Here is a 14,199-nt window from a genome sequence, read left to right as displayed (position 1 = left end):
TGAGTATCCTCCTATAGCATAAAAGGCTAATATGCAAATCGACCAAACAGAACGACCGGTCACACTGACCACCAGGGGGCAAGTGCTCAGCCAGCAGCCAGGCTCTCGGCTGGTCAGTCCAGCACTCAGGATGTCCGTCTGCCGGCTTAGGGCTCTTGGACTGTGAGAGGGTGCAGGCCGAGCTGAGGGGACCGCCCCACCCACCCGCCTGAGGGCACGGATTTTATGCACCAGGCCTCCAGTCTGTTATATTTGTCTTTAATATTCGTTCACTAATTAGCATTATGTGAGGCATGTGATTTAGTCTTTCGTCTGGCTGTTCTCACAGCCAGCTCAGGGAGACAGGTGAAGGTGAACCCCCCAAGTCAGCATGCTGATGGCCCCGCTCCTCGGATGCGGCTCTTGAGGAGCCGGTGGTTAACGAGGTGATTGCCGTTAAATGAGACCACATGGGCGGCCCTGACCCGGGCTAACTGGCGTCCTGATAGGAGGAGATCCGGACAGACGCCCCGGCAGGGACAGCCCCAGGACAGGGCGCAGCCAGGAGAGGCCGCCCGAGGGCCAGCCCGGCCGGCACCCTCCCGGACTCCGGCCCCGGATGTGGGAGAGGACGGGTGTCAGAGCCGCCCAGCCGGGGGGCTTGTCAGACCTAATCCACTCCCCACTCCCAACACGAGTCCTCGGAGCTCCAGCGGGCCTTCTGGCTCCCACCGCCTACTGCTTCCTGTCTCCCTGACCCGGCCGTGACCCTGCCAAGAGCAAGGCCGCGCCTCACTGTGCGTCATCAAACGCTTTTTTGGGGAAAGGCCAGAAAAAAAACACTAGCCCGGCGGGTGTGGCTCAGGGGGTCAGCGTCGACCTACCAGCCAGGAGGTCCCGGTTCGATTCCCGGTCAGGGCACAGGCCTGGACTGCAGCTCGCTCCCCAGTGTGGGGCGTGCAGGAGGCAGCCAGTCCCTGATTCTCTCTCATCACTGAAGTTTCTCTCTCCCTCCCTCTCCCTCCCTTTCTGAAATCAATAAAAATATGTATTTTCAAAAGTAAGATACTTCAGCTCCAGGGAGAGATCTGGTCCCCGTCGCACCATTCCATTCTGCCACCGCAGCGCCAGCAGGACAGGTGGCGTGGCGAGCGCGATGGAGCTGTGTGGTCCATGGAAACACCGACAGCCCGAAACGGAGTTGCCCTGCTAGGCCTCCCTGAGCCTCCCCCTGGGCCTGAGTCTTCCCTGCCCCTGGGCCTCCCCCCTGACTCTGAGTCTCCTCCCGCCCCTGGGCCTCCCCCAGTCCCTGAGCCTCCCCCTGCCCCTGAGCCTCCCCCCGGGCCTCCCCCTGCCCCTGCCCCTCCTCCACCCCTGGGCCTCCCCCAGTCCCTGAACCTCCCCCTGCTCCTGTGCCTCCCCCCGCCCCTGGGCCTCCCCGGAGTGGGGCTAGACCGGCCTGGATTCCTCAGTGAGCGGGTGGGGAGGAGGCAGCCACCTGCTAAGACCCCCCTCCCACCCCCGCGGCCCTGGGGAAGGTGGCCGTGCCCAGAGCAGCCCCCTCCAGCGTCCCCCCTACCCCTGCCTACAAGCCCTTCCTCTCCAGCTCCTGGGGCTCCTTCCCCTGCCCAGACGGGTGCCGCCGCCTCATGAATCATCCAATCAAGCCCATTAGATCGGCAAATGGACTTGGTGGAATTGTTTAATCGGCTGAAATGAGAGCTTTATGTAATTTCCACGTGTCACGGGATATAATTACCCTCCTGCTCTGCTCTGAGACTCTCAGCACGGAGCCTGCCAGCCTGACCCAGGACCAGCCTCCTGACCACAGCCCCCTCCCGCCGGCCCTTTCCCCCACCCCTACCCCGCTCCGAGGGAGGCTGGGCCGTGCTGGACCGGGGCATGCCTGGATCCAGAAAACCAGGTCACCAGGACCCCTTTCTTGTAGGCCCGCCCACCGTTTGCCAAGCAGTCTCACTCCCGACAGGCCTGCCTCCTGGCAGCCCAAGCCCAGCCCCAGCCCCCAAACCCCAAGGCAGGGGTGAGCCTGGCCTCCCGACCCCAACACCAGTCCTCAGGCAGGGCCAGGTCGTGGCATTTGTGTGGAGCGGGGCCAGCGCTGTGCCCGGGGGACGGGGACGGTGGGAACTGGGCAGATGGTGCCCTCCGGACCGGACACCGGCTCCCCGCCCCTCCCACCCCAGAACCCATCGCGTCCCAGTGCTGTGCTCCGGTTTCCACCCCCTTCGCTCACATCCTGTTACCTCCCACCCTATTCCCTGAAGTTCCCGGGACCCCAGGGCCTGTGTTCCCAGTCATGTTTTTATGGGTGACTGTGTGCTCACAGAAAGATGAGCACTGTCCTCTCCCAGCCGGGGGGGGGGGGGGGGGGGGGGGGGGGGAGGTTGTTTCTTAGCCCCCATTCCACTGCGGGGGGGCAGGGGCTGTGTGCAGACTTTACCCAGGTTCGGGGTCCGACTCCTCTCTTACAGGCTGAGCCCTTCCCCCGAATCCAGGGGGTGCTGGGTCACCCTTGGGCGATCCTCAGGGACTGCTGCTCGCTCAGCCTCCATGGGCACCACCTGTGCCCACCTTTTCTCGGGGAAGCCTTCACCCATTTAACGTATCGCCGGCAGGAGCCGCCTGGCCAAGCCCAGGGGCTGTCAGTGCACCGGTGGGCACAGCAGGCTCGGCCATCTCATGTGGAGGACACCCCCCCCCCCATGATGAGGACACAGCAAGGATCAGGGTGCTGACACCCACAACGCACCAGGAGTGCCCTCTGCAGCGTGGGTGGGGTCCTGTCGGAGTCTCTGGTCTGAACAGGCCCGGCAAAGCACCCGCCGTCACAGCTACCAATCCTCCCTAATCCTCCCCACCTCGCAGCAGCTCCCGGCCTGGTGTTCGCAGTTCCAGCCAGAGCCAGTCTCTGGGCAGCCGGAGTCACAGGGCCTGGCCGCCCAGCCGGAAGCCAGGCTAACATGCCATGAAACGTGCCTCTTAGCTGAGAGTGTATGTTGGGGGGCGGGCCTCAAGGCCTCTGGGGCAGACCAGAAGCAGCAGCAGCACCTCCAGGTCCCGGAGGGCAGCCTTCCCCGGAGCTGGGGCCGGGCCGGGCTGTCTATGGAGCCACAGGCAGTCCGGCCAGGCCAGGGGCCGGAACTGCAGCTGGAAGTCCAGGAGCCTCGCCAGCCAGATGGCGTCTGAAACGAACTGGGATGAAGTTACCATCACCGGCTCCAGGCTCCTCCCCAATGGAGCCAGCATGTCCGGGCGGCCGAGCCCACGCCTGAGACCATGCAGACCGGCTGCCACCAGTAGATGTGGCCCTGAGGTGTGGTCTGGAGGTGGGGCTGGCACAGGCAGATGGCAAGAGGGGGCGTGACTGTGGGCCCCGGGAGGCTGCCCTGATGGCTGAGGGCCCTGGGGCATGGCTGCCCTGACACCCCGATGGCATCACTGACCTGGCATCACACATCACGGACATCCACTGGGTGCCTCTGGGTGCCACGCTCTCCGCCAGGCTCCTCCTGCGGGAACAGGCGGGTCCCCAGCCCCCTTCCAGTATCAAGGCCACCCCCGCCTCTAACACTGCCACCCGCCTAGAGCCGCTGATTAACTCGCTCCACATGTGTGTGGCTATTTAAGAGACTTCCAAATGCTTCCGAGTAAAGTATCAGTTCCCCTTTAAACAGAGGAGTGGGACCCTCAGACCCTGAGGTCTGCCACGGCCCCTCCTGTGCCCTTCCCGTGCGAACAGTCACGGCCACACGTTCATTTCTGTGTAACACACGTGAGGAGACAGAACCTGATGAACTTAAAAGGGGCACACATGACATAAATTTATTAAGAGGCTTTATACAATAAATGGCGGTACAGGTGTGGGGAAGAACCGAACCCCAGTTCTCAAACAGACCCCCCACGTTAACCACTGGCCCGAAGGACTGAGGGAAGCCTGCCAGCTGGTGCTCGCTTCTCAGACAGTGTTTGGAAAAACCATTTGGGAAGACTTGGTTTTACCACTTCACCGAGCACCGAGCACCATCTCGGCAGGACAATTTGAAAGTGAGCACAGTCCTGTCCTGGCCCCCAGCTGCCAGCCCTCAGGGCCGTCCATTCATTGAAGCCAAGGAGATGCAGCTGGAGGTTCGGGAAGTGAAGGACGCCGACCACCACACCCCATCCAGGAGCCCGGCAGTTGGCACCGGCCACACCGCAGGGCCCAGGGACTGAAGCCGAGTCCCCTCCCTCCATCCGCACCCCACAAACAGCCTGGGCTCAGAACACGAAACAGCCAGCTCCCCCGCGGCGGCAGCCGGCTCTCGCTCAGGTCTGAACGGAAGCCGATGGAAAGGAACCTCTCACTTTGTTAAAGAAAACAGAAACCTGCTCAGGGGCAGTGTGAACGGAGTGGCTCCCGCAGGCCCAGCGGAAGGCTTTGCATGGGGTGTGCCAGCTCCTGTCCGGCTGGAGGGCCCGGATGCAGGCAGGACAAGCTTTGCTGATGGGCGGGTAAAGTGCCAATATAATGTACAAATAAGTAAACTTTACAGTCTGGCTTCGAAGGCAGCGAGGCTGGCGCTTCCCGTGGCCGCGCGGTAGGAACTGAATGCTTAGCCTGTGGACAGACGGCCCCGTCCCCGCAGACTGTGGAGCCCCGTGAGGTCCCGCCCCTGCCTGCTGGTGAGACACGGACCGGACACGGACAGAACACGGACAGGAGCCTCCGCAGGCTCCGAGATTTGCCGAGTTCCCTCTAGCTGAGACCATGGCCGTGTGGTCTCATGTTCTAAAGCTGTCACTAACGAATGTTAACGCTGCAGCTAGCTGCTAAGACACAACGTCACTAATTTTTTTGTGTTTTTTTGAAAAGGGAAAACACAGACACACACCAACCGGCGGAGAGCAGCCTCAGAAGTCGGCGTCCAGCGTGAAGGAGTTCTCGGTCGGGCTGGACATCACGCCCATCCTCTGGTACTCGCCCACCCGCTTCTCGAAGAAGTTGGTCTTGCCCTCCAGGGAGATGTTCTCCATGAAGTCAAACGGGTTTTCCACCCGGAAAACCTGGAAGGGCGCGGGACGTAAACACGGAGCCTGCAGGCACCCGAGGGTCACCTCCCTGTCCCGCTGCAGGAGCTCAGGGTTCGATTCCCCGTCAGGACACCTGCCCAGGTTGCAGGCTCGATCCCCAGTGTGGGGCGTGCAGGAGGCAGCCAACCAATGGGTCTCTTTCATCACGGGTGTTTCCCTCTCTCTCCTTTCCTCTCTGACATCGATAAAAAATATACACTGGGGGGGGGGGGGGGGGGGGCAATGGTAAAATATGTACAGATAATTTAATAATAAAAAACATATATATACACTGAGTAGCCAGATTATTATGATCTCTGAACACATATTAATCTGGCCACTCAGTGTGTATGTGTATGTATATTCCTGCATGGGCAGCTGGCTGGCTGCCTGCTGGTTGAACTCCTGGTTGAGGGGACAATTTGCATATTAGCCTTTTATTATATAGGATACACACTGAGTGGCAAGATTATCCTGCATTCAGAGATAATCATCTTCTGGCCACTCCGTGTGTATTAAAAAACCACACGCACGCACGCACGCCGTACCTTGCTGAAGCCCAGCTCCAGCAGGAGCCTGTCGGCCACGAACTCGATGTAGCGCTTCATCAGAGTGCAGTTCATGCCGATGAGCTTCACCGGCAGGGCCTCGGTGAGGAACTCCTAGGCAGAGCACAGCGCCCGGTGAGCCGGAGGCCGGGACGCCCGGGCCACAGGGACCCGCCCCGCCGCCCCCACGAAGCTCTCGCCCCGCCCACCTGCTCGATCCGGACGGCGTTGGTGATAATCTCGTTCACCCTCTGCTCCGAAGGCTTGTGCACCAGGTGCCTGAACATCAGGCAGGCGAAGTCACAGTGCAAGCCCTAGGGGGAAAGGTCGGAGGTCACCATGGAGCCAGAAGACATCCATCCTGCTGGCCGCCTGCAGCACCGAGAGGCTGAGAGTTCAAGGACCACTGCCTGTGCCTCCCTCCAACCGGCTCAGCCCCACCCAGGCTCCCAGTGCTGCCCCCTAGGCACCGACAACAGCCCCTACAGCAGGCCGGTCCTCTTCTGTGTGTGAACTTCACTCAGCACCCTGCTTTCCTTCTTTTTAAATATATGTTTTATTGATTTTTTAGAGAGGCAGGGAGAGGGATAGTGTTAGAAACAACAATCAGAGAATCCAAGATGGCTGCTCGGGTAGACACCTAGCCGCAGCCGCACGCAACAATTTCAATAAAATACAACTAAAATATAAAATGGACATTACCCAGAACTACAGGAAAGTCAACTGACTGGAAATTCTACAACGAGAAGCAAGGAGAAAACCAGAAGGAAGCACGGAGGAGCTGTAAAAGCCCAAGGTACGGAGACACGCGGCGCGCGCGGAGAGGACGGAGCCGGAGAGGAGGGAGGCCGAGTGCCTGGCTGGCGTTCCCTAGCGGGAAGGAAATAAACACTCGGACTGTGCTGGGCCCCCAACTGCTCTGAACCCCCGTTCTAGGCCAGACCCTGGGGACCCAGGCTCATCCAGAGGGAGCTGGGCTGTAAGGCGGTACTCGGGGAAGCAGCGAAAGGAGGTCCCGGCGGCGCGCACACAGCGCGCAGAGAAGGGCCGGCCGGCTGTGCCGTAGGACTGCCCTGGCGGGAAGGAGACAGGCTCCAGACTGCTCTGAACGCCACCTCCAACTCCACTTCCAACTGAACTGAACCCCAGTTTCGGGCCCATTGCGGGAGAGCTTACACTGTTTGGTAGCAGGCGAAAATCGAGGGCACCTTTCTCTCAGAGGCGCTTGCAACAAGTACTGAAGGACCCTGAGTCTCAGGAGTCGCATAGGGCGGGGCTGACGGAAGCCAAGGCTGTAGGCTCCACCCTCAAACTCCGCCCCATCAGAAAAGCTGCCTGCGAAAATGCCTAAACCAAATAGATCACAAAGGAAAGAAATGGAGGACAAAAAGAGACTGGATATAGAGTTCAAAACCACACTTATAGGGTTTTTCAAGAGACTCCTAGAAAAGGCCGATAAAATAAATGAGACCTATGAGGATATGAAAAGGGATCAACAAGAAATGCTAAGGGATCAACAAGAAATAAAGAATACATTGTCTGAAATAAAAAATATTCTACAGAGTCCTAAAAACAGAATAGAAGATCGCAAGAATCAAGTCAAAGATTTGGAACATAAAGAGCCAGAAGACACTCCTCTGCAGAAGCTAGAAGGCAAGAGAATCCAGAAAATTGAAGATAATGTAAGAAACCTCTGGGACAACTTCAAACGATCCAACATCAGAATCATGGGGGTCCCAGAAGATGAGAGAGAGCAAGATATCGAAAACATACTGAAAGAAATAGTGACAGAAAACTTCCCCCACCTGGGGAAAGAATTGGACTTACAAGTCCAGGAAGCACACAGAACTCCAAATAAGAGGAATCCAAAGAGGATCACACCAAGACAAATCATAATTAAGATTCCAAGAGCAAAGGACAAAGAGAGAATATTAAAAGCAGCAAGAGCTAAGCAGGTGGTTACCTATAAAGGAGCACCTATACGATTGTCAGCTGATTTCTCAACAGAAACCATGCAGGCCAGACGGGAATGGCAAGAAATATTCAAGGTGATGAATAGCAAGAACCTACAGCCAAAAATACTCTACCCAGCAAAGCTATCACTCAGAATCGAAGGCCAGATAAAGAGCTTCACTAATAAAAAAAAGCTAAAGGAGTTCATCACCACCAAACCAGAATTATATGAATTGCTGAAGGGGGTTCTTTCAGAAGAGAAAGTAAATAAAGATAAAAATTATGAACAACAAATACGTAACTATCAACAAGTGAATCTAAAAACCAAGGAAATTAAAAAAAACAAATCTGATGAACAATATTAACTGTTGAATATAATATTGTAGAATCAGAGGTATGGAAGGGGAGTGAACTGATGATTCTTGGGGAAAAGGGGAGAGGGGAATGTGGGAAGAGACTGAACATATAAACTGTGCACCTATGGATGAGGACAATGGAGAGTGGGGAAAGGGCAGAGGGTGGGGTGGGAAGGGGGGGGGGAAGGAACACTTGTAATAATATGAACAATAAAAATTTATTAAAAAATAAATAAATAAATAAATAAATAAATAAATAAATAAAAAAAGAAAGAAACAACAATCAGCTGCCTCCTGCACACCTCCTACTGGGGATGTGCCCGCAACCAAGGTGCATGCCCTTGACCGGAATCAAACCTGGGACCTTTCAGTCCACTGGCTGATGCTCTAGCCACTGAGCTACACCGGCTAGGACACCCTCCTTTCTATAACCCACGGGCAAGCGCGTGTGCTCACATGGAGGCTGCTGAAAGGCAGCACTCCAACTCTCCGTGCAGGACACGCAAAGCAACTTCAAGTGAGTCACCCCTGCATGTGTCAGCGCTGAGTCCGTCCAAGGTGCTGACTGGCCTAAACTGGAACCGCCGGCACCACCACCCCCCCCCCCACCCGCAGCTGATCCCGGCGCTTAGAGACCCGCTGGACCAGAATGGGTGCTGGGTCTGCCCAGATGCTCCCCAACCCTGCATTCCAGCAGCAGAGAACACCAGGAAACACAACACTCCTTAGAAATGTCCTCCGGGGCAGTGCCTGAGTGCGTGTGCGACTCACTGACTGGCTGCTGCCTGCACCAGACTCACCTCGTCTCTGCTGATGAGCTCGTTGGAGAAGGTGAGGCCCGGCATGAGGCCTCGCTTCTTCAGCCAGAAGATGGACGCGAAGGAGCCGGAGAAGAAGATGCCCTCCACCGCGGCGAACGCCACAACGCGCTCTCCTGTGGGCGTGACACCCCGTCCCCGTGAGCGGGCGTGACCACACACACACACACACACACACACACACACACACACACACTGTCCGTCCCGTGAGCGGGCGTGACCACCCCCCTGGTCCCGTGAGCGGGCGTGACCACCCCGGTCCCCGTGAGCCAGCGCTCATGTGCCCAGGAAGGAGGGGGGAGGGGCGAGGGGCGAGGGCCGGGGCCCTTACCATAGGTGGCCTCCTTGTCCCCGATCCAGCGCAGGGCCCAGTCCGCCTTTTTCTTGACGCAGGGCATCGTCTCGATGGCGTTGAAGAGGAAGTCCCTGGGGGCACACGGGGGTCAGCAGCCCCACCGGGGTCCTGGCCACCAGGACTCGGGGCCACATTCACAGGTTGGCTCTCCCTTCTCTGTGCTTTTTAAAATCTCACATTAATGGGGCTTGGTTTATGCTAGAATAAATGTAGGGTTTTTTAAAAAGTGTATTTTTATTGATCTTTTTTACAGAGGGGGAGAGGTATAGATAGAAACATCGATCAGCTGCCTCCTGCACACCACCTACTGGGGATGTGCCTGCAACCAAGGTACATGCCCTTGACCGGAATCGACCTTCAGTAAGACACCGGCTAGTGGGGCAGATTCCTAGTTCTTTACAAGACAAGCGGCATTCCACATTGTCCCCGCCCTCTCCGCCCTGCCCCCGCCTCACACTGTAGCTAAGATTTGGGCTTGACCTCACCGCTTGGAGCCTAAAGGCTTTCGGGAAGATGACTATCTCACCCTCCCACCCTAAAGGCGGAGCAGCCTCCCAGCTGTGCTTGTAGGTGACGGGCTAGCCCAGTGGGTTTAGGATTCTCTCCTCAAAGGAGAGGTGGTCCGGGAACTCCCGTGACTCAGTCACTTTCTGCCCCTCCGGGGACGGAGGCAGGCCTCGCCATGAACAGCGCGAGCCCGCAGCGCGCTGGGCCGCGGCGGCACGCACCTCTCCTTGGGGTCCTTGATGTAGGTGTCGATGAGGAGGCTGTACATCTCCGAGTGGATGTTCTCCATGGCGATCTGGAAGCCGTAGAAGCAGCGGGCCTCCGTGACCTGCACTTCCTGGCTAAAGCGCTCCACCTGGTGGCCGACAGAGGAAACGCAGCTTGGAGGACGAGGTGTCAGTTTGGGCTGGGCTGCACCAGCTGCCTTTCCTGTGCCACGTCAGGGTCTGCCTCTCTGTGGAGTTCTTCCTTGTCCTGACAAGGCCGGGCACGCCCTGCCGCCTACAGAGGCCCCGTTTGAGAACCTGTTTGGGCCTGACAGGGTCTGGGCTTCTCCCACCCAGGAGATACTCCAGAGGAAGGAGTAGCTGGGGAGTGTGTGATGGGCCAGGAGGTGACAGGTAAACCTAGCTTCCACAGGCATCCAGATGTGCGGGACGGGAAAACTGAGGAGAGGAGGGAGAGGCCTGGAGGGGGTGCCAGCGGACTCTGGGTGCGGGCCCTCACCAGGTTCTCGTTGACGATGCCGTCGCTGGCGGCGAAGAAGGCCAGGATGTGGGAGATGAAGTAGCGCTCCTCGGGCTTCAGGGCTTCCCAGTGCTGCAGGTCCTTGGACAGGTCCACCTGGCGCGGAGGCCACGGGGTCAGCCCGAGGACTCCCGCCTTCCTGCCTGCCCCCGGGGTCCTATACCCCTTCCTGGCCACTTAGAACGTGGACCCCCTGGGCCAGGGTGCTCCCACCCCACGGGGCAGGGCCCAGTCTGCCCACACCGCCGCCGGGGTGCATGTCCGGAGCTGGGCACCCAGGGCTCCGGCCGCTACCTCCTCGGCCGTCCAGAAGGAGGCCTCGGCCTTCTTGTACATCTGCCAGATGTCGTGGTACTCGATGGGGAAGACCACGAAGCGGCGCGGGTTCTCCCGCAGCAGCGGCTCCTCCTGCGCGCCGGGGGCCGGGGCCGGGGCCCTCTGTCCGGGGAGAGAGGAAGGCTGTCCCAGGCCGCGGCGAACCCCATGAAGCCGCCGTCCTCCCCGCCCGGGGCCGCCCCCAGCCGGCCATTTCATGCGGTCCCCACAGGGATCCATCCTCGGGGAGGCGGTGGAGACGGGGGTGCGCGGTCCCCGCGGGGACCCCCGGGGAGGCTGTGGGGGGGGGGTGCGCGGTCCCCGCGGGGACCCCCGGGGAGGCTGTGGGGGCGGAAGCCGGAGCGGGGCCGGCGGATGGAGGGAGGCTCACTTGGCGGGAAAGGGGAGGGCGGGGCGGGAACAATGCGGCGGCTTCTGGCCCGGAGCGGGGCAGGCTCCCCTGGCGCCCCCTACCGACCCCCCGGGCCCGCCCGGCCCGCTCACCGGCTCGGCCGGCTCCTGGAAGATCCTCCGCGCCGTCTTGCTGGCCAGCACGCGGGTGCCATTGAGGCTCGGGGGCTGCGGGGAGACGCGCGGTGAGGCCCGGCCCCCGGCCCCCGGTCCCCCGGCCCCCGGCCCCTCAGCCCGGCCCCCGGCCCGGCCCGGCCCCTCACCGTGTTCTCCTTGTCCGCCAGGCTGAGCCCCTTCAGGGGCGAGAGCTGCAGCTGCAGCGGGTCGGCGAGGGGCGTGAGCGGGGCGAGCGGGCGGCGCGGGGACAGCATGGTGCGGCGGTGCGGGCGGTGCGGGCGGCGCGGGCGGCGGCGGAGGGCGCACACGGCAGGCAGCGCGCGGGCTGGGGGCGCCGCCGCCGCCAGGCTTTAAAGCCCCTCGGACCGGCCCCTCCAGGGGCGGGACCTGCCTCCCCATTGGCTGTTCGGGGGACTGACAGCTCCGTCCGCCAATGAGGCGGCGGCCGGCAGTTTGCAAAGCGCGCGTTTTTCGAACGCTCCGGGCGGGGAGGCCGAGCCCGGGACACGCCCCCGGGGGCCAGGTCCGGGCGGGCGCCGACAGGGTGCGGGCTGGGGGCCCCGGCCGCGGCCGCGTCTCTGGGAGACGTCACAGGGTTTGAAGACTCGGTGAAGTGGGTTTTTTTAAAATATGCTTTTTAAGTTGGTTTTAGAGAAAAAGGGAGAGAAACACTAATGAGGAGCAACCAAGTGAGAGGAACATCAGTTGCTGCTCCTCCAAGCGCCCCTTGGCGGGGGAGGGGCGAACCTGGGTCCGGTCCCGGCCGGGATCGAACCGCCACCTTCTGGCGTGGGGACTGCGCTCCAACAGCGGAGCCGCCGGCCGGCCGGGGCTGGGGGGTGGGGAGTGAAGCGTGTGGGAGGCAGCCTGCGCGCCTTCCCGCCCAGCCTCCCCGGGCTGTGGCCGCTGCCGGGCCCTGCCCGTCCGCACTGACTGCGGGCGGCAAACCGGGCGGGAGCCCTGCAAGCCGCGCGGCTGGCGGAGGAGCGGGAGCCCAGGCCGCTTCCTGGCCCGGAGCGCCCGGGGAGGGGAGGGGAGGGGACGGGCAGGAAGCGGCGCGTTTTGGCGCCTCGGCGGCTGCAGTTTTCGATTTGTCAGGCGGCGGGGGCGGGGGGCGGCTCCTCGCGGCGCCGGAGCCATCGGGCCCGCCTGGGGCCAGCAGAGCGGGGCTCCGTCCTCAGCTCAGTCCCCCAAACCCCCAACCCCAATCCCCCGCCACCGAAACGCACAGGAGCCCGCAGAACCAGGGAGAGCGAGCAGCCACGAGGTGGGAGAGTTCGCCCTTCCCCCTCCGTCCTCCCCTTCCCGCCTCCATCCTCCCCTTCCCCCTCTCCTCCCCTTCCCCTCTCCTCCTCCCCTTCCCCCTCTCCTCCTCCCCCCTCTCCTCCTCCCCCCTCTCCTCCTCCCCCCTCTCCTCCTCCCCCCTCTCCTCCTCCCCCCTCTCCTCCTCCCCCCTCTCCTCCTTCCCCCTCTCCTCCTTCCCCCTCTCCTCCTCCGCGGCCCCCGCACCGCCCCGGCCTCCCCTCCCCGGCCGCGGGGGAGCCCGGGGTGTCCGCCTTTCGGACTCGGCGCGCCGCGCTGACAGCTCCCCGGGCGGGACCGCGATTGGCCGGCCGGGCCCCGCCCCCGCTCCCATTGGCTCCTTTCATTCAAGAGACGCGCCGACGGGACCGCTTCCGGCGCCCGCGTGGCCCTGGCCCCAGTGGCGCGCTTTCTCCTGGGGCGGCGCAGGGAGGTGCCCGCTGTGCCTGAGGCGGGAGCAAGGCCTGGGGGCAAGGCGAGCCCAAGGTCACCAGCTCCTGAGACTGCCGGGCTAGAACACTTCCTCCCGGCTTTTTATTAAGGTTCTCAGCATGAGTGAATGAATGAATGAATGAATGAAAACGGGATGTTCTCAGCAAACAGAAAAATGGAAGGTTCTACAGTATTCACCCAGCCTAGGGTTGTGCAATTCCTATCTATCCGTTTTGCGGAATCTGCTTGAGGTCCATCTGATTCCCAGCCAGTGGGCAGCAAGGCCGGCCCCCCAAACTGTGACCCCTCCCGGCGTGGCCCTGGGCACCTCCTTCCTCCTCTGCCCGGGACACTTCCCTGTCCGACCTTCACCTCCGGGATGCCTGGGACCCCGAGGAGAAGGTGTGTTCGAGAGGCGCAGGGAGATGGAGCGCTCCCCTCCCCCCCCCCCCCACCGTGTGACTTGTCAGCCGGGGAATTTCAAGAGCAAAGCAGTGGCCTCTGGGTAGTCAGGCCAGCCTCCCCCTGCTAACCCCAAAAACCTGCCCAGGGACCTCCCTCATACAAGTCCTCCTTCGGAACACCCCCCCACACACACACACACACACCCCTCAGCTTCCCCAGTACCCCATCCCTGCTCCCGGAGAGGGTGGGCCGGAACACAGGTGCAGAGTCTCAGCCACCCAGAGGCCTGGACCGGGCAGCCCAGGCTGCAGGGCTGGAATCAGCCGGAATCAATTTGTTCCAGTGGCCCCTAAAGTGATACGAAAAGCAGTGCGTCCCTTTGCACCCATTGAAACGGACATTTAAACCTTCTTATCTCGATGAAGTAATTGCAGGTGATGCAATTTCCAACAAGGTGCAAATGTCAGCTTTTTTCTTCTTTTTTTAATCCTCAGCCAAGGATATTTTTCCATTGATCTGAGAGGGAACGAGAGGGAAAGACAGAGAGAAACACCCCTGGGAGAGAAACACATCGTATTGGTTGTCAATCATACAAGCCCTGACCGGGACCCCAGGAGCCTGCATCCAAGGTACATGCCCTTGACCAGAATCGAACCCGGGACCTTTTGGTCTGCAGGCCGATGCTCTATCCACTGAGCACACGGCCAGGGCTGTTGCTTTTCTTTTGAAGTAGTTTTACTTTGGCTGCTGATCACATGCTCCCCTGAGGGGGTATCTAGGGGGTATCAGTTCAGCCCCTCAGGGAAGGGCCACCTCCCCAGCCAGCACCCCAGGCCTCCCCAGGGGAGAGGAGCCCCACCTAGGAGAGCCCCGCCCTGGAAGGG

General features: G+C 60.8%; 1 protein-coding gene across 1 annotated transcript; it reads right to left on the bottom strand.

Annotated features, from left to right (window-relative positions):
- Window positions 1-3,791: 3,791 nt before the first annotated feature.
- On the bottom strand, window positions 3,792-11,504 carry RRM2 (ribonucleotide reductase regulatory subunit M2). The gene is made up of 10 exons (XM_084900100.1): window positions 11,323-11,504; window positions 11,153-11,227; window positions 10,628-10,771; window positions 10,313-10,429; window positions 9,808-9,941; window positions 9,056-9,150; window positions 8,707-8,840; window positions 5,807-5,911; window positions 5,598-5,711; window positions 3,792-5,043 (listed from the first exon to the last, which is right to left on the bottom strand). Exons 1-10 carry the CDS (start codon window positions 11,428-11,430, stop codon window positions 4,891-4,893), a joined length of 1,179 nt encoding a protein of 392 aa, XP_084756226.1. The 5' UTR covers window positions 11,431-11,504; the 3' UTR covers window positions 3,792-4,890.
- Window positions 11,505-14,199: the final 2,695 nt, after the last annotated feature.

Source organism: Pipistrellus hanaki (genome assembly GCF_964339955.1).
Source record: "Pipistrellus hanaki genome assembly, chromosome: 12".
Classification (NCBI taxonomy): Eukaryota; Metazoa; Chordata; class Mammalia; order Chiroptera; family Vespertilionidae; genus Pipistrellus; species Pipistrellus hanaki.
The sequence above is the reverse complement of the archived record's forward strand: the minus strand, read 5'-3'. Positions and strand labels throughout refer to the sequence as shown.